The sequence below is a fragment of the Ruditapes philippinarum genome, unplaced genomic scaffold (assembly GCF_026571515.1).
Source record: "Ruditapes philippinarum isolate M1 unplaced genomic scaffold, ASM2657151v2 ctg4745_1_1_1_1, whole genome shotgun sequence".
NCBI lineage: Eukaryota > Metazoa > Mollusca > Bivalvia > Venerida > Veneridae > Ruditapes > Ruditapes philippinarum.
Window position 1 is genome coordinate 81462 of NW_026865269.1, and position 19073 is coordinate 100534.

The following is a 19073-nucleotide window of genomic DNA, read 5'->3' on the forward strand; positions in this document are numbered from 1 at the left end:
TTTTTCTAACATATTTATTATCATTTAGATTCACAATTTTTAAGCAGAATTTAATTATGTTGAAATATCTTATATTTTTGAAAAGAAAGCCTACCCAGTTCACCATAAATGAAATCGTTTTGAGTCGTTTTTTAACACCTAACATATTTTTACAGAACTGCATGTGCAACCTTTCAATAGATTTCCCAGGTATAAAACCCCAAAACCTCGGAACTATAATTAAGAATAGGAGAAACAAGTTTGTCAAAAAAGTTCTAACCTATGTTTAACAGATATATCTGTAAATTTAAAATAAATACTTATTCATTCTAAAATATTGCCTTTGTGGCCTGTCCAGCAAGCGTACTTTGAAGCTTCAGAGAAAGAACCACCGGTTTGTAAAAACAATACCCAAGTAAGTGAACTTACTAACAATTTTAACAGGCATTACCATTATAACTAAACGAAATATTACTTTGTAAACGGCCACCTTTGCGGAAAATCATGACTTTAACGTTTTTTCTGAATTAACAACAAGTTTCCACTTTGCAACAATATTCGTATAATAATGTATCTAAACTATTTTGTAATTCAATACAACTATTTGCAAATATAACAATATCATCTGCATATAAGATTTAAAAACATTTAAACATGTAACGTCGATGCCTTCAAAACCTTTATCAATAAATATATCTTCTAAATCAATTAAGAAAACATTGCGAAGAGAAAGGGAGACAAACACTCTTTCCTTGTCGTAACACCTAACATACATTGAAATTGCTCACTTATTTGGTTATAATACTTAACTCTAGATTTAACAGCTGAATACATAGATATAATGATGTTTAACATGTTTCCACGAATACCTAACTTAATCATTTTCAACCATAAATTATCTCTGACAACATAATCAAAGGCTTTACTAAAATCAATAAATGCACAAAAAAGTTGTTTCCCGTTATTTAACATATGACTAATAAGACCATATGCATGTATTAAGATATTAAGTACATGTTACAGTTTAATTTAAGAAGTCCCTTTTTTATCATACATTTCTGTAAATATGTTGCTTTAATGTTAATTTTATGTATTTTACTAAAGTATTATATATTTAACATCATGATATCAAACAAGTTAATGGTTCGTTGCCCGTGTCATATATATAATATAAGCAATATTACATACATCACTTGTTTTAATATACATTCCACCACTGAAGAAATCAGTAAATACAATTTTATTAATGGTTGACAGAATTTTGATAATATATATCTCACGTTTTGTTTTTTATTTAAATATAAATTTAGGCGCTTTATAAGGAAAAGGTCTGAATTTCAAAATGTTGACAACATTTCTTGTAAACTATGTTTCGATTTTACTCGTCGTCTTGCCATGCACAATTTTGGGACATATTCGACTGACATATCCCGAAGCAAGAAAATATTCTTTGGATTTTCTGAACATGGTTCAAGCCCCGGCTCCTTGTGGGATGCCAAAAGGTAATCTGTTTCATGTATATAAAATGTTCTTTTTTAAATTAGACAAGTTTATAACTGCATAATTTTATCCCAGTATGTAAAGAAGGAAAAGCGCTTCACTGCACCTTGACGGTTTGCTGACTTTGATTTTTACTTAAATGATGCCCAAAAACGTATACAACTGCAAAAAATATTATACACGGGAAATAGACATTTCCTAAAATATTAATTGATATGTGGTTTTTTTTTTCAATTAAAAAAAAACTAATTGTATATTTCACTTAAATTTTCATGAGGAAAACTAGTTGCATCTATTTATTTATCTATATGCCATCCGTTTGAAAATGTAGTTTATTTCGTTAATATCATTATTGAAAAAATATGTTGCACAATAAATCAATTTTAGAATACCTTGCTAACTAAATCCGAATATCGACAACATTTGTACATCATTTTTATTTTTCAGTTACTAAATTGTAACAAATAGCAGACAATAAATAAAACATTTTAATTCTAAATCATTTCTTCAGTTACAAAGGTAGAACCCCCGGACTTACTGCTTTAAATCTTAATTAGTAGGTTTGACTTGTTATATTGCACTTGCTAGATATCTTAATTATCTAAATTATTAAGACTTAATACGAATTCACTGTGAATAGTCAAAACGGACAGTGACTGTCCAAAGTGTCCGACATCGTTTGTTCCAAAAACGGACAAAGACTAATCATCATCATCATCATCATCATCGCAATCTTCGTAGATCAATTTCAGCTTATCATAATTACCATCATCATCATCATCATCATCATCATCATATAGAACTTTTCACCGTTTTTTTCAGTTGCTCATGTTACAAAATTCGATCTATTACATACATCTTTATGCAAAGAATAATCACGTGTGCTGAAACCTTATTCATATCTATTACAAAAATGTGTAATTTTAAATCTTGGTTATACCCGGACATTTCTATTATTTCAAATCTATACCTTACACATAATGTTATAAAAATACGAACATTTTGAAATATGACAGATAAACACGGTATCACAGTCGGATGTGGTTTACAAACATAAAAGTACATCCTTAATAATCTTAGTGTAAAAAGTATATTTATTCTCTACAATAATGTTATTCAACATTGTATTAGTCTTTTTAGAATAACTTATAAATATGTGATTATCATATATCTATATCGTTTCCCAGTAAGTTTTAATTAATTAATTAATTAATTAATTGACTACGGAGAGTCACAAATACATACAAATGTACCAAAATACGGTTAAGAACCCAAATAATTACAATGACAGAGAAATATCAAAAGTTTCCAGTACCTTCAAAACACGATGTCTGAGTTATTAAAAGATTTGACCGGGGCCATCATTCGGATTTGTCCCCTGTCCCCTTATGAGACTGCGTGGATGTGCAGACTGGCACGGCTCTATACTGATGCCGAATGCTAATCATGTATTCTAGGCTTAATGAGGGTCCATCCGCCCTTTTCAGGCACTGAGAGTACGGACCCCGAGAATGCTAACCCGTTCAGCTTTTAACAATTTAAGGGTTAAGTCCGATCATCAGTGCGGTGCGTGTGTCTTTACTCTATGTTTGCCTCTTTAACTTGTGAAAGATTTCAGATGAAGCTACAAAATTATAGCTAAAATTCGAGTCGTTAGAATCTGAAACAAGACAGTTTACAGACTAATAATGGTAAATCATCATAATGATCAGTTATTATATTTACGTCAAGTTCTTAATCTAAGGTCAGCGTTTTATAATGAGACTTATCATTTTTGTATATGCTGAAATGTAAAAGATAAATCACTTTGGTATCGTATTGTTTAAAAATAAGAATCAGCAAGTCAACCTTCTATAATATTCGATACTTTTTATAGTTTTACTTTTATTTTTTTATTTTTTAGATGTGTTCAAAATTATTGTATTACAAAATGAATCAACGAGACTTTCAAATGTCGTGTCATTTGTTAATTATTATCATGGGTCTCTTTTCTTCAATTTCACAAAATAGTATAACACAATATAAATAGGTCAATCTAAGTTTCACAAACAGATCTATACAATAAATCGATATCTTTAAATCAACATTTAATGTTAACAATCATTTAATGAGAGTACGTTTTTTTTTCTTTTTGAATGAAATAGTAGAATTCTATGGTTATAGTTATATTTGTAAAGGGACAAAACAAATATATATCTATTGTCGCATTATTTCGAGTGCAAATCGGGTAAAAATATTATTTCAAAAAAGGACACTATTTTAGTCCATGACTTTGCGAAATATTTCTTTATGTTTTAATGATGAAATGTGAGTCGAAGTTATTTAAGATAATTACGGTCATTTAATCTTGGCGTCTATAAATGAAATAAAACACAATCATGCTTTACGGTGATTGTTGGTAAGCGATACCATCATAAAAGAAAATTGATACTGAAGTTTTCACACCCCTATTGAGAATCCAATAATTCTTTTCATTTAATACAATGTATACATGTGTTTGAAATGATTTCTAAAATATTGTATCACTTATCCGTAGCTTTTTGAATTTTGCGTGAAATATTTCAGCATCGAATAAGATCATTCCAGTACAACTATAAGATTATTGGGCAATATACCATTTAGAAAAAACGACCTTATTTTACTGAGTATTCAGCATTTTACTTAAATTTAACAAGAAACATAAAATAATTAATGGCATTCCATGACAGTTTTTATATTTGTAACCAGGGATAAATATGGAAAACACAGAAAACAAAAGTAAACTTTTTTTTCAGAAATATGTGGAAATGCTCTTCACAAGGCAAAGAAGCAGAAAACCCAAACACGAGATCTTTGTATTCTCCAACCATCCCCATATCCCATGTATATCTGTAATAAAAAAGTTTTGAGTTTTGATAAAAAGCAAAACTTTAAACCTCTTAGCCGAATAACTAAAAATAATGCAGGAATCTCGTAATCATCATAATGGAAAACATTTGTATTAAAAGAATGTTTATTGTTTTCAGGACTCGGACCTATAACTGATTTAAAAACTGGGGAGACGATAACTGTGACATGGCATCAACCCTTTGTGCATGTGGTAAGATCAAGATTTTATTAGTTTACATATTCATTCACCTATTTGGTTCAGGACTTGTTCACATGTATGGATTATTAATTTTGAAATTATGATACGATAGATGATAGAAATAAAAACAATATAAACGAATCTTTTGTGAATAAACATAAATACACGGTTAACACGGCATACTATATTGTAGTAGAGCAGCGTGGAAAAATTGAGAGTTCGCAAGACCGAATGTCCAGCGAGGTATCATATTTTCCACGCTGCGAGTAGCAAAATAGATGACCATCTTGGTCAAAATTGCTCGGACATTGATTCAAATGGCTTTTTGTCTCCCACCACTGATTCGGAATAAATGCAGATTACCGAGAAATTGATATTTTCTAATCCGGTTTTATGGACCAAATGTTTTGAAATTGACACAATACCAGGACAAACAAAAACACAAACAAGCAATAAAACACGTTCTAAGTAAATCTGGAAATTACCACAATTACGGTTTTGAATTTAAATTTCAAAATGTTTATATTAAGCAGCAAGTGGAGTTACAGTTCGGTCATACTGTATAAAAGTGTAGGTTGACTAAAAAAAATATTATCATGAAAGGCACATTATGTCTCAGAAAAAATACATTTTGACTTCATTAGAAAAGACAACATTGTATAAACAGTGATGTTAGATCATTAAAGATACGTGCTGGAGAAAGCAGCGCTAAATGTAAACTTCTTTGTCATAAAAGTTTCAAAAATGTTAACAAAGTAGTATTTTGACTTCTATACAAAATACAAGATCATTATTTCTGTATTGCTAAATAGCAACAACAAGAACAAGATGTTCACGTAATTTGCTAAAACGTAACTTTTAGGAACTATAAATGTACACCAAAATATAAAGCTTTTTAGGAATAAGAAATAAAAGCATTTCTTGGACAATTTGTGCCATTATTCCGACTAAATATATCATTGTTTATATCGTTTCAGGGTGGATTCAGTTTAAGTCTTCTAGATGAAAATGAAAAGACAATTCATAACTTTACAGACGGTTTTGTAATGGAAAATGATCCTACGTATGTAATGTATCAATTAAAACCGCCAACACGGTTTAATTGCCCTTATAATAAAAAAAGGGGGGAGTGAAAATTTTGATTTCTCGAACGCATAATTATTCATTATCTAGCTGAAATTCACAATAATTTAATATCTACCATTTATTCGACCGATTTGGTCTTGATTTTTTTTACAAATATGGAATTTGCAACTTTTGGTCATGGGATACATATCAAATCAACATTTAAATAAAGAGAAGAAATTTTCAAAAAAAAATGAGTTTTACACTATTAATTTTATTGTTAATTTCTCTTTCATATAAATACTTATATAAAATGATAGGACCACAAGTATTTCGATTATTCCACACAACTCGAAAGTCTTGTTGAAACTTTTAAAGAGAATATGTTTTTATTTTTTATTCGCTTATATGTGATTCTATACCAAAGACGTTACATGCATTATATTTTGAAAATGAAATAATATTTCAGAGCATTATGGTACAATATAACACTACCTGACACACCGTGCTATAACTGTAGTATACAAGTTCAGAGACAGGGCAAGGAGTTCCCGGGAACTGTTCCATGTAACAACAATAAAATGCAGTTTTATACATGTGCTGATGTGAATATCAAAAGCAGTATGTGTAAAGTTTTAAAATAAATAAGTTATTCTATATAAAAGGTTTAAGATTCTTTAATATAATTTTTCAAACACACGTGATATTTTAAGATTTTAAATTCGTAAAAAGTACCTAATCGAATAGTTTGGCTTAGTTCTACGTCGCGTGCCTTGCAGCAATGAACTTAAAATGGGTATCAGTCTTAATATTGACAATTTAGTTACTTTATCAATTTCGAGTGCGTTGTTGTAGAATAATACATGTCTGAAGTAAAGGCTAAATGCGCAGACATGTGATTTTAAGAGTTCGCCACCACAAATCTTGCCTTGCTGATCAGATGAGTGCTTAAGACATAGCCTTGTTAAGGTGTGTATGTAAATATGAATGAATCTACATGATTAAATATATATTTTATTTACTTATTTATTTATTTATTTATTTATTTATTTATTTATTTATTTATTTATTTATTTATTTATTCGTTACAGATGTCGATTATGACCGTTGCTCATCTCACGGTACTTTTATTGCCGGATCTTGCCAGTGTGACAGGTTATACACTGGTCATATTTGTCAATATAAAGGTTTGATTTATAATTTTGTATGTACTATAAATCACCTTTAAATGTTTTCTATTTTTATAAGGTTAATATTGCTTTATTTATTTTCTGAAAAATGCCATATATTAGCTATTTTAGTATTGATGTCGGTTTTAACTTCAAAGAGATGAGTAAAAACTTCGGGTCAGTTTTCAAACGGTCCAGAGTAAAATATAATAGTCGTAAAAAGTAATAAAAATACTATAAAAAATTATGAAGTCTTTTCTGATCACCATTTAAGTACAAAGATTTCCTTTGTAAAAGGTCATCACCATTTTAATAATTTTGACATTGACATTAATTTTAGATGAGTGCATTGATGACGCAGACTGTAAAAATGGCGGGAAATGTGAGATTGGCGTCTCGACAACCTACCCGAAAAATCATTGTTACTGTGCTTCCGGTTATTTCGGGAGAACGTGTGAAAAACGTAAAATATCCGTTCTGTAGCTATTCTATATTGTTCACCTTCTTTTAGATATTCCAAAGTGTAGATCTACTGTACTTTTAATAAAATATTAGATCTTACCAAGAAGTATTAAATAACTTCTCGGATAGCTTTTGTTCCCTACCTTTAAAGTTTGCAACGTAGTGTTAGACTATCCTTCATTTATCAGTTGCTCATCATCATCGACTTTTTTCAGAATCATCAGTGACGTCACTTTCCAATCTCGACATGGATGACTACACAATGACGTCAGTAGCGAACTCTGAGTTTAAGATTTACCACAGAATACTTTTAGTAAGATTTTCTTGAAAAAACAAATTCATGCTATTTTTGCGATATATCACGACCTTGCACATATTTATTTTGACGTGACGTCATTTCCGTTATACAATAGGCCTACAATAATAGTCTTAAAGACGTGCTAAATTGTACTGTAGTATTAAACTTAACGTGCGTCAATGAAAAATGATTTTACTGTTAATAGTTCTTATTTTGGATATATATGTGAAAAATACATTATTATGTTTCGTGTAGCGTTTTGAGCGGGTTGAAGGACCGCTTAACCTACACACGCGCAATGTCTTCTACCTATTAACCAGATGACAGAATTAATCAGTTTTCTTTTGATGACTAAAAACAATTATACTCCAATTTAACTCTGAACGCCTGAAATTTATCATAACTTTGTATCTTGATGCCTAACTAAATACATTGTTTTTGTAACAAACAAGAACTTCAATGAGTTAGAAGTCATGGCTAGAGTGAAGACAGTGTCCTGGGTAGGCGTCGGCTGGAAACCAACGAGTAAGATTTATGTTATTATGTATATAATATAATTGCATATGTTACTATAATTAGTAATAAAAATGCGTTTCTTTTTTCTGAATATGACATGCGAAAATCCCGTATTTGAGCAAGTGTGCCAATAAGCCATATTGGCACACTTGCCAAGTCTGCCAAAATCCCATATTGAGGTTATGTCCGGTCATCAAGCAACTATTGTCCAGTAACGTCAGGACGTCCGCGCATATACACGTTACGTAATTGACAACCGCATCGCAAAAAAATGGCCGTCGAGAATCGCTTGATGGATTAAGATAGTATAATCGAAGAACAAGGACAGCCAGCTGACACTTATGCTTTTGTGGAAACATTATGCAATAAACAGGTCATGAGGCAGCATATTGGCACACTTGGTTCAAATTTGCGCTCGGACAAATAAGTCACCAAGTGTGCCAATATGGATTAAAGGCACACTCGCCCCATGTAATAACCTCTACCTAATAATATAATATGTTAAACAAACTGGAAAGATATATTTTTCGTGCTTGAGTCCGTATTTACATTGCATTATTTGCAACATAAACAGTTCCAAGGGAGCATTTAGCATGACAGGGTGTATGGCCTTATATGACAATGTTGAAACGCTTGGCATAAGTTTACATATTGCTAAACAGTTCAGTTCGATAAAATGTGTTACTTTTTTAATTTTTAAAGCGACTTAGGTCATGCATTTTTTTAAAACTGAGATTTACAATTATTAATAAACATTTGTTTTCTTTGTGGGTATGTGTTACTTATGTATTTTTAGTCTGAATATGTTTTTTTACCATATTTGTTCATTTTGAGCAGAATGTTCTCTATTTCTGATATCACTACGTTTGCCTGTTTTTTTTATTATTATTTAGATTTACTAAGTGGGTGTAAGAATATGCTCCCGTTGCTTCTTCCATTCCCGGATAAGCCAGAAGGTTCATGTAACGAACAATTCCCGGGCAACAGTTCTACAAGCGGTGGTGAGAAAATCAAGAGCATTTGAATTTATGAAATTTTGTGATTATAATGATTAAAGAATGACATAGTTTTGTACACTACGGTCTTATCAAGATGTTTTTTTTTCTCTTTTTATGTTTTCATTTATTAACACTTCTTAAAATTGTTTTATCTCATGATATGTTGAAAGTTGCCTACAAGACCACTTAAATTAGCCATGCATATAGATATAGTACCAATAAAGAATATCGTTGAACAGGTAATAGTCCGTTACTGTTTTTATATACAAAGTCAGTAAGCAAACATACAGTATTTGTATTGTTATTTTAAGTGCCGGTCACTGGCATGGACTGTATGGATCTTGTGGTTGGTACGGCTAGGGGAAGTTATTCACGCATTGCCGATTACTACACTCGCGATCGATCCGCGCCAAGGTTCGATTCTTTCTATGGCGGTGAAGACAGTCTAACAGCAGCTATCGGAGACGAAGTGGATGGTTACACTCGAATTCTTTTCCGGCGCAAACTTCAAGGTAGAGTAAAGATTTAGTTCATTGGGCTTTGATAACTTTTCGTTAAAAAAGGAAAAAAATATTTGTTAACACTTTGACTTCACGTTAGCAGATAAATATAGTTCAAGATTATTACGAATAGTTTATTTCAACAGCGTCAGACGTTGCTGACTATGATATAACTAATTCCACTATGCACGTGAGTTGGGCACGTGGTCAGAAGGAGACTGCACGTGTGGACTATCCGGGTACTTCGCCATCATTACCTTATTACTACAACAAAGATGACCTGAAGAAACATGACAGAGATGGCGCCACCTTCATGAACAGGGGGTTCTTCAGGATTAATTTTTACGGTATGTGTGTGTAACATATATTTCGTGATAGAACTATTCAACTTTCCAATAGACATGACAAACCAATATCGAAAATATGTATAGACACAATCTGTCGTCTGTTGAAATAATTTTAATCATAACAGTTTTATTTAATTCATTGCACAATTGAAGAGAGCGATAAGATGTCTGCCTCTCATTCAAGGGATAATGGGTTTGAGATCTTACTACGGCCATAATAATGTTTTGTCATGATTTAACTACTGGTCATTCAAGAAACGGTCTCGAGTCAAACTAATACATGCTTAAAAGATAAAATAAATACAATCAAACTAAACTAAAAGGGTATACCGCTGATAAAACTTAGAGAAAATTATTGTGCCAATATACATGTACAGATACAGTAATTAAAGCAATGATATTCTATTACATGTCTAGTATACTATTTTCAGATTGTGATTCTGTAAACTGCAAAAAGTCGTCGTCTGCTGATTCGTCAAAGTTATCATTGATCAGGAACGTCTGGTGGTTCCTAGTAGTTTTGATCCCAATGGTTCCATTTATCTGGAGTATCTAACGATAGTGCTTGTAAAAGTGTGACGAAACTGTATTACAGACGTTTCTAGAATAGTTATCTTTTTTATTCGTCTATATCAAACGATTTATAATAAATAGAGGATATTCAAGTTTTTTCTCTTAATACAGGATTAACTTTCATCGAGTGGTATGAAAAGAAATAGATCATGAATGGCGGTAGCCACGAGTAAAATATGATAATTTTCATACCACAAGATGAAATATATCCTGTAAATATAGAAAAAAAACTTTTTATTTTGAAAGTACGATTTGAAAGAATTTCTGTTAAATTTTGTGTACTGGCAGAATTTGGAAAAAGAAGTTCGGCTAAGCACAATGGAAAATACGGAAAATATGTTTCACTGCAGTGAAAAATAAATGTTTACAGTGAAAATTCGGAAAATGAAAATACGCATTTTATTTCATCAATATTTCATTTAATAGTATATAATTAATATTATATCTGATGTAAGTATAGCAAATTGTTTCCAATATTTGAAATATTGTATTTTACCATGCTTGAATGTAAATAGTATATATTAGAAATAAAGATTTTATATATCGGATCAAAATGTGAAAATTATTCAAAGCGCCGTTCTACAAATTGTGGCAAATTATAAGTCGTTCTTATATTTCAAGCAATTTCAGAAAGGTTAAATCTTCAAAGGTGAAGTTGATAACGATTTGTTTTCGGATTATCATTGATATCAGCGATATGTATTTATATGTTTAATAATTTTACAGCCTCTGTCCTTGTTTCTTGTTTACTAGAATATCGTCTTAAACATATCTGAATTCAATTCTTTATTCATTATACACTTTTTTTTTATATTTTACATTGTATAAAAGTTACTGTTGCTTCTCGCGTTGACGTCGTTTTTTAATGAGTGACGCCAACGTTATTGACATAACAAATAGTTGACGTCACAGACATGTACTCAAACCGATTCGTTCTCTCACATCTAATTTCGTATTATGACTCCAACTTTAAATTCTTATATCTTTACACCATTTTATTATTGATAGAATAAGCCTAAACTTAAGAAATGACTTAGGTAATGCCTGTTTAAATTACTGGAGGTCCTTATTGGTGTCTGAACAAGCGAATGGGTTTAAATAACTCTTGAACAAACTTACAGATGAATGAAGTAAACTCATTTAAATACAACTCTTTAATGGAACAGACCTTCAAAAAAATTAAATATTTGTCAATCTAAGACACAAATATTATTGGCTATAACAATCACACAAACTATTTAAAGTTCGTCAAATAAATTATTAAAGTCTAATAAGATGACGATGAATTTTTCTGAGCTAATCTTGCAGTTACAAGTATTTGGTCACCATTTAAAAACTCGTGATTCAAGAGATCACGTGCCGTTCCTCTGTGGCTTGCGTCAACTACGAGACACGTGTCTATAAAAGATTTTAGTCCATCCGATAATTGGTCATACTTATTTATACTGGGTCTACCATTTCTTTTTATAAGTTTCATAGCACGTGCTCCTTCCTCATGTATATATGGTGGTTCTCCGTCAATTATTTCTATCAGTGTTATACCATAGCTCCAAATATCTATCTTATAATCATAAGGTCTCCTGAAATAAATAAGAGCGGTTACACAGTTAGAAATATAGATAATATAATGTTTGGCAATAGTTTTCGCTCCCCTATAAAATTAAACACGAAAGTAACATTTCAGCTTCCCCACTCTATAAGAAAGACTTATTGAAGTCACCCGAGGTGTTCCGAGTGAACTAAATGTTTAAGTTAAGAGAATATCTTTTTTTCTGCAATACGTCTGCATGCTCCTATTAAAACATTACTTAAGAACGCTTGGTGGTTAATACAAATTCTAAAAAAACGTTTTCATTCGATACTATTTTCTCTTTTTTGTTTGTATGTTGCTTTATTTTCTTTTGTTTATATTTTTTTATATCATTTTGTTTATCATAATTCAATATTCAAATTTATATTAATTGAAACACAAATTTTAAAAGGCATGGAAACAAGATATTTACCATAAATTATGATTGAACAATTGTTAAAATGTTTTGTAAATACATGTCTATCCAGATTGTAGTGAAATGAGACAGGAAAAGCCTATCTATATATAACGAAAATGTCTGCAATATATTTACTTACCTAGCTACAACTTCCGGTGCCATATAGCACGGTGAGACAACTAGGTCGTTCTTCTTGGCATTTTCATCATATATGTAGCTGGTACCAAAATCTGTTATCTTTACTCTCCCATGTACATCCACCAACACATTGTTGCTTTTGATATCTCTATGAACTATGTTTTCTTTATGGAGATAGTCCAAACCTTTCACACATTGACTAGATATAAAACATATATGTCCTTCTTCTAACGATACATTTCTTACAATCTTCCTCAGTGAACACCCATTCACGTACTCCATGACAAGCCAGAATTTCTTTACAGCTTCCACATAAATCGCATCTAGAGCAATGACAACATTTTCATGGTAAATTTTCTTCATTATGTTGACCTCGTTAGCCAACACTGTGAATGGCTGTTTTTTAACCTCCATTATCTTTATGGCAACCATACACCCGTTTAGCTTCGCCTTGGCTAAGACCACGTGACCGAAAGCTCTGTAAATATAGCAAAAGTGAAAAAGTTTACTAGAAATACATTTGGTGCATGTTTAATATAAATGAATTTACAAAATAGCAAAGTGCAAAATATGAGCGTAAGTAAATCGTGAGAGTAACATCTTATGAAAAATATGTGATCAAATTCTCTATGAACTACTCTTGATGTATAAGTCTCACTTCAGACAAATTTTGTACATCCTCTTGACATTAAACATTATACCATCAGACAAACAATATGTCCTCGACATTGATACATCACCCAACAGGCGAATTATATGTCTTTGACATTGTTATATTAACGAAAAAACGAACAATATATCCTTGACATTTATAAATCAGCACAACAAACTAACAATATGTCCCTGACATCGATATATCACCCAACAGACGAACTATATGTCCTTGGAATTGACACATCTTCACAGAACAATTACTGTATGTCATATTGACATGTATCAACCGACATTCCTTGACATTAATAATGTATCACCCAACAGACGAACAATACGCCCCTGACATTTACACATCACCACAACAAACAAACTATACTAGTATGTCCTTGACTTTGATATTTCACCCAAAGATGAACTATACCTCTTTGTCATTTATACATCACACTCTTATATAGCAGAAACTGAGAGAAAAAAGTCGTGTCAGGCATACATGTTATAATAAAAATACTTAAATACTAACCCGGAGTCAATAAGCTTTATTGGAGAATATCTTTGTTTGGGGTCATCACCATTTGACAAATTTCCTAACAAGAAAAAATAATAAATCATATAACAAAAATATGAGTAAACAAAGAAAATATTTATTTAAGCTACACCAAAATATCATTTATTGTAATCACGGATTTTGTTTGCTCCGTAAGTAAAAACATATCGCGTTTAAATGATTCAAAATGATTTATTTCAGACACGGAATGAACAATTCGAGGGAAAATAAAAAATAAAAAATAATGACACAACTGAAAAAATTTTATATTATTAACCTTTTCCTATTTATTGTTTTATTACTTAAATTTTTGATATAACATGTCGAAGCTTTGGCTGTCACGTCTTTTTAAATTTTATTTTAAAACGATAGGTGAAGTTATACTTTTTAAAACAATATTGAATAATATGTTTCTTAAATATTTACTTAAAACTATATATATAAATGTAGACATATGCAAAACATTCACCATAAAATGTATTCAAATATGGATAATTCATTATAAGGGCCTGTCAAGAGTGTTTATAAAAATGACTTGGATTACTTCGATACCTTATTAAGTTAATGATTCATTTTAATTAGAAATGAATTGAATTGCATAGCAATCAATAGACAACAAAATTTATAAATATACTGTTATTGCGCAAAAGTCTTGCTAATTAAGAAAGTAAATGGACCAATAAATTTAAAATATTATTTTTAACTAAATAAAAAAATATTTTATTGTTTATAATCTACTCTTGTATATGGTGGCATATTTCTGCCACCAGATAACCATAAAACTTACTACGAGTAGTTAATTAAGAGGTTAACTAGTTACGTTAACCCCTTTATTTAACTAGTTAGTTATGTGGTTAACATAACATGTTTAGGAATACATGTATATATACATTCACATGTATACATTTATATACATGTATAACTAACAGTGTATAATTTTAACAACAAGAGTTTCTATTGAGTCTTCAAAAACAATAGACAAGATTTTTATTATATGATCTAAAAATAGCTGCAATCTCATTGGTCCAAACAGTAGTCAACAGAACTTTTTATAAAATCATATTCACTGGGTGTAGTATCATATTCACTGGCTGAAATGGATTTTCCCAGTCTAAAAATAGATTGAGACTCATATTCAATGACCATACACCGTAGACTGTAAATAACGCGTGTTAATTAAAAAATAAGTGTTGCGTTTTGTTCTTCATGGCATATTTCTCGATTAAAATATCATCACTTTACTATTTCATTTAAAGGCTACATCGCAATGATGAGTATAGACTTGAATTACTTTTGTATGCGCAGCGTTCGAGAAGTCGCTGCACGCCTAACACGTGAGTCTTTTTTCCCGCACTTCAACAAGGCAAAATTTGTACATGTATATAAGGTTGTACTTTTTGTGGTTTTTTTTTCAATTCTTAAGGCAGCACACCACACTAAATGAAGCCACTGCTTCGAATGGCCAGGGAGGATTTCATGGATATAGTGACTATTGTGGATTTAAATGACTGGTTGTCTTTAAAATGCATTTTCAGCATGAAATTTGTTTTTGTGACATGTAATATGATCATTGGCAAATTCGAAAACATGGTTAGAAATCACATGCTGATAATTATAGATGTCAAGGCCGCCATTGTTTGTAAACATTGCTTTTAAACAGCATGCTCGGTGAAAACAAGTAATTTTACAGGGGGGTACAAACTTTCAGCAATAGCAAAAAATCTACAAGGTCAAGCACCTATTTCTTTGTGAGATTTTGCATGTATAGGGAGTTGCTAAAGCAGTGACAGAGTTTCTGTAGCCCGTATATTTGCAGGTGTTTTTTGACAGAGGGACGAAAAATGTTGTTTTGGGTCTCGGACCACTATAGATTTTTGGCTTTTACGAAATGAATTTGAATTATTTTTTAATGCCTGACTGTTGCACATGGGATGATTTTATCAAAGATTTGCAATGTTATGACATATATGTTCTTAACAAAATGTGTTTTCTTTTTCCAGGTTGTGTAGTTTGGGATCAGATTTATCAGACATATTGCTTGTAGGACATTGACGGCAGAAACTTGAAATTTAGTGTGGCGTGCTACCTTAGCATTTTCATATAATTAAACAATTATTGACAAGTGAGCCATTGTATATGAAGTGATATCGCCTCGGTCAATATGTCATCTGCCGGTGAATATCACATCATATTCAATGGCTAACTAGTCAATAATTATTGTATAATATCACACACTTGCTTGGTGAGAGGTTAAAGGTACATACCTTTGCTTGTATTTGAGAAGATTTCTCCTTTAAAACTGTCTTGTTATCTAACTCTGTCACATGGCTGAAATATAAAACGTTATAACTGTTTGACACATTACAGATTACACATGTATTTTCTTTAAATTTAAATAAAAATGATTTACTTATACAAGCTTTCAAGATTCGTGCAGTACTTAAATGCCTATTAAGCCCCCAAAATGCCTCATAATCGTTTCTTTATTATTTTCTTTATTAATATGATTTTAATCCATTATTAAAATGTTACTAAACACATGTGTACACATGTTTAAAGAAGAAATAATTATTTCTGGGACATAATGTGCCTTTGAAGATTGTATTAAAAGTCATGACTCATTTAGGCCTATGACAGGTAAAACAAACGAACATATAGAAAGAAACAGTCAACACGAAGTTTTGTCTATATAAACAATATATAATTCACAAACAAAAAGTCTGTATAATACAGAATTATATAAAAATGCATTGAATGCATAGAGTTTTTCTCATTACCTTGTATGTAAAGTTGATCGACGGTAAACACTGAGAATTCCGAACATCGAATCATCGTCATCATTGGCGTACAAGGCCGGTAATTCTGAAAGTAATAACAAAAGGTTTTTAAACAAAATGTGCGGCTTTTTTTTCCCTTGAAATTATAATTTGACGACCCAGTGTTTGCAAAAGAATCAAACTTAGTTAAAGTATTAAAAATTTTTGAAGCCCGTGTCACGACAAAACAACATAGTGGGGTTTTTGCGACCAGATGGATTAAGACCAGCCTGCCGCAATCTGCGCAGTTGATTCAGGAATCCATGCTGTTTCGCTAGCAGTTTCTTTTACTTGTTATAGGGTCTGTAGGCGAACATCATGAATCCTGATCAGACTGCGCGGAAGCGCAGGCTGGTCTGCATACATGCTGGTCGCAAACCCATTATGTTGGTTTTGTCATGACACGGCTCATTAATATGTTAATTTCATGCAGGGCTCTCGTTAGCATTTTAAGACAGGGACCAGGGTCCATGCATTTGGGGTGCCTATTTTGCGTGATTTTCAGATATTTTTCATTCAAGGGGAAATATGCTGTTGTCATGAAATATTTTGGTTTTTTCCATTGAAAAGATTTAACTTAAAAACGCGATGCCTGATCTATGGCCATTAAATATTATTTTAAATGGGGCAATTTTTTTCAGTTTTAGGGGGAAACACACTATTTAAATGGGGGAATTGGACCCATATTCGGGCCCCAAATTTTATCAAACGAGAGCCCTGTCATGTACGTAATAAATCCAAGTTAGTCGCTTTAAGTTAAGAAATATAGCACTTATGCAGTGGATCCGTGAACTTGTTTGTTTTACCCGCCGAAACCTGCATCTGTAACAAAGTCATTTTTCATTTTAATTTAACTGATTGTCAGCAGTTTAACCCGTATTATTTATAAAAAAAAACATGTTTGCCATAAAAAAGCAACTAAAATAGGCATTTTATGTTTACTGTATGTATCACGCAAATAACATACTCTTTTCTTAATAAAAAGTACACAGTATTGTAAGCTTTGTGATACAAATATATATTGATGATCATATATATCACACGCTCAGTTCTATACATTGAAAAGCAAAGTTTCGCGTATCTTGAAATATTTAATTTTTCACACAAATATGTTGGTGAAATATATTTCATATAAAATCAAACATTAACAAATATTCTCTGTTAATTTACCTATTTTACCGCCTCTGTCCATGTTCCTAGATTACAAGAATGTCGCGTTTTAACATCTCTAAATTTAATTCTTCATCCATTAAACAGTTTTTATGATTTTTAATGTGACTTAAAAGATACTGCTGCCTTGAGCATAAACGTCGTTTCTAATGAATGGTGCTAACGTCACTGACATCATATATATCTGACGTCATAAGAACGTTCCCCAAATTTGAATTTCGTACTCAAAACCGTAAACCGTTCTAACTATACCTAGTTGTCTAATTTATTCACTGGTATTTTAAAACACAGGACAAATGCCCCTTTTGATCAAAAATCTGTTTCAAATGAAGGATGATAATCGATTTTTTAAAAATGATAGACCCATTTTAACTGATAATTTATATATCCCCTTTTTTTTTTTTTAATTTGCCCCCTCCTTCTTTTTTTCGCCTTATAATACTAATAATACTATCATAAGAAAGAAGATATAAACAGAGGCAAACATTCAAAATACTTATGGGTTTTATTATACAATTATTGACTAGTGAGCCATTTAATATGAAGTGATATTCACCGGCAGATGACATATTGACCGAGGCTAAGAAATAAAAAAATCACAAATAGTACAATCTTATATACATGTACAAATTTTGCCTCGTTGAAGCGCGGGAAAAAAGACGCACGTGTTAGGCGTGCAACAACTTCGCGAACGCTGCGCATAAAAAGTAATTCAAGTTTATACTCATCATTGCCGTGTAGCCTTTAAGTAAAATAGTAAAGTAATGATATTTTAATAGAGAAATATGCCATAAAGAACAAAAAGCAACAATTATTTTTTAAGTAACACGCGTATTTAACAGTCTACGGTGTATGATCATTGAATATGAGTCTCAATCTATTTTTAGACTGGGAAAATCCAATTCAGCCAGTGAATATGATACTACACCCAGTAAATATGATTTTATAAAAAGTTCTGTTGACTACTGTTTGAACCAATGAGATTGCAGCTATATTTAGATCATATAATAATGTGTTTTAAAAGGCTGTCTGAATGTGTTTTTACAATAATAATACTTATTTTCGTACACGAAATATCATTTAATCATTAAAACAAAGAGGAGTTAAATTATGTGTTCTTACAACACCAGCTCTATTAATTGATAAATATTTTCTTTAACATGAAGTGCTGTGTAGCGCGTATTTAAATATTCTTGTAGACTTACCGAATCTTTCTCTATATAGTGTCGTCGAGAGAAATAATTTCGATGTTGTCTTGGTCAGTTTTGCAAATACATTGTTGTTTTTTC

General features: G+C 31.2%; 2 protein-coding genes across 2 annotated transcripts; one reads left to right on the top strand and one right to left on the bottom strand.

The window, feature by feature from the left end:
• Positions 1-1271: 1271 nt before the first annotated feature.
• Positions 1272-11016, top strand: LOC132728442 (uncharacterized). The gene is made up of 12 exons (XM_060714084.1): positions 1272-1481; positions 4485-4558; positions 5524-5609; positions 6081-6232; positions 6703-6798; positions 7121-7243; positions 7458-7555; positions 7993-8065; positions 8950-9057; positions 9366-9566; positions 9701-9901; positions 10333-11016. The coding sequence occupies exons 1-12, from the start codon at positions 1322-1324 to the stop codon at positions 10455-10457; spliced, it is 1497 nt and encodes a 498-aa protein (XP_060570067.1). The 5' UTR covers positions 1272-1321; the 3' UTR covers positions 10458-11016.
• Positions 11017-11628: 612 nt separating this feature from the next.
• Positions 11629-13838, bottom strand: LOC132728443 (serine/threonine-protein kinase PAK 3-like). Its single transcript, XM_060714085.1, has 3 exons — positions 13775-13838; positions 12602-13078; positions 11629-12054 (listed from the first exon to the last, which is right to left on the bottom strand). The coding sequence occupies exons 2-3, from the start codon at positions 13030-13032 to the stop codon at positions 11742-11744; spliced, it is 744 nt and encodes a 247-aa protein (XP_060570068.1). The 5' UTR covers positions 13033-13078; positions 13775-13838; the 3' UTR covers positions 11629-11741.
• Positions 13839-19073: the final 5235 nt, after the last annotated feature.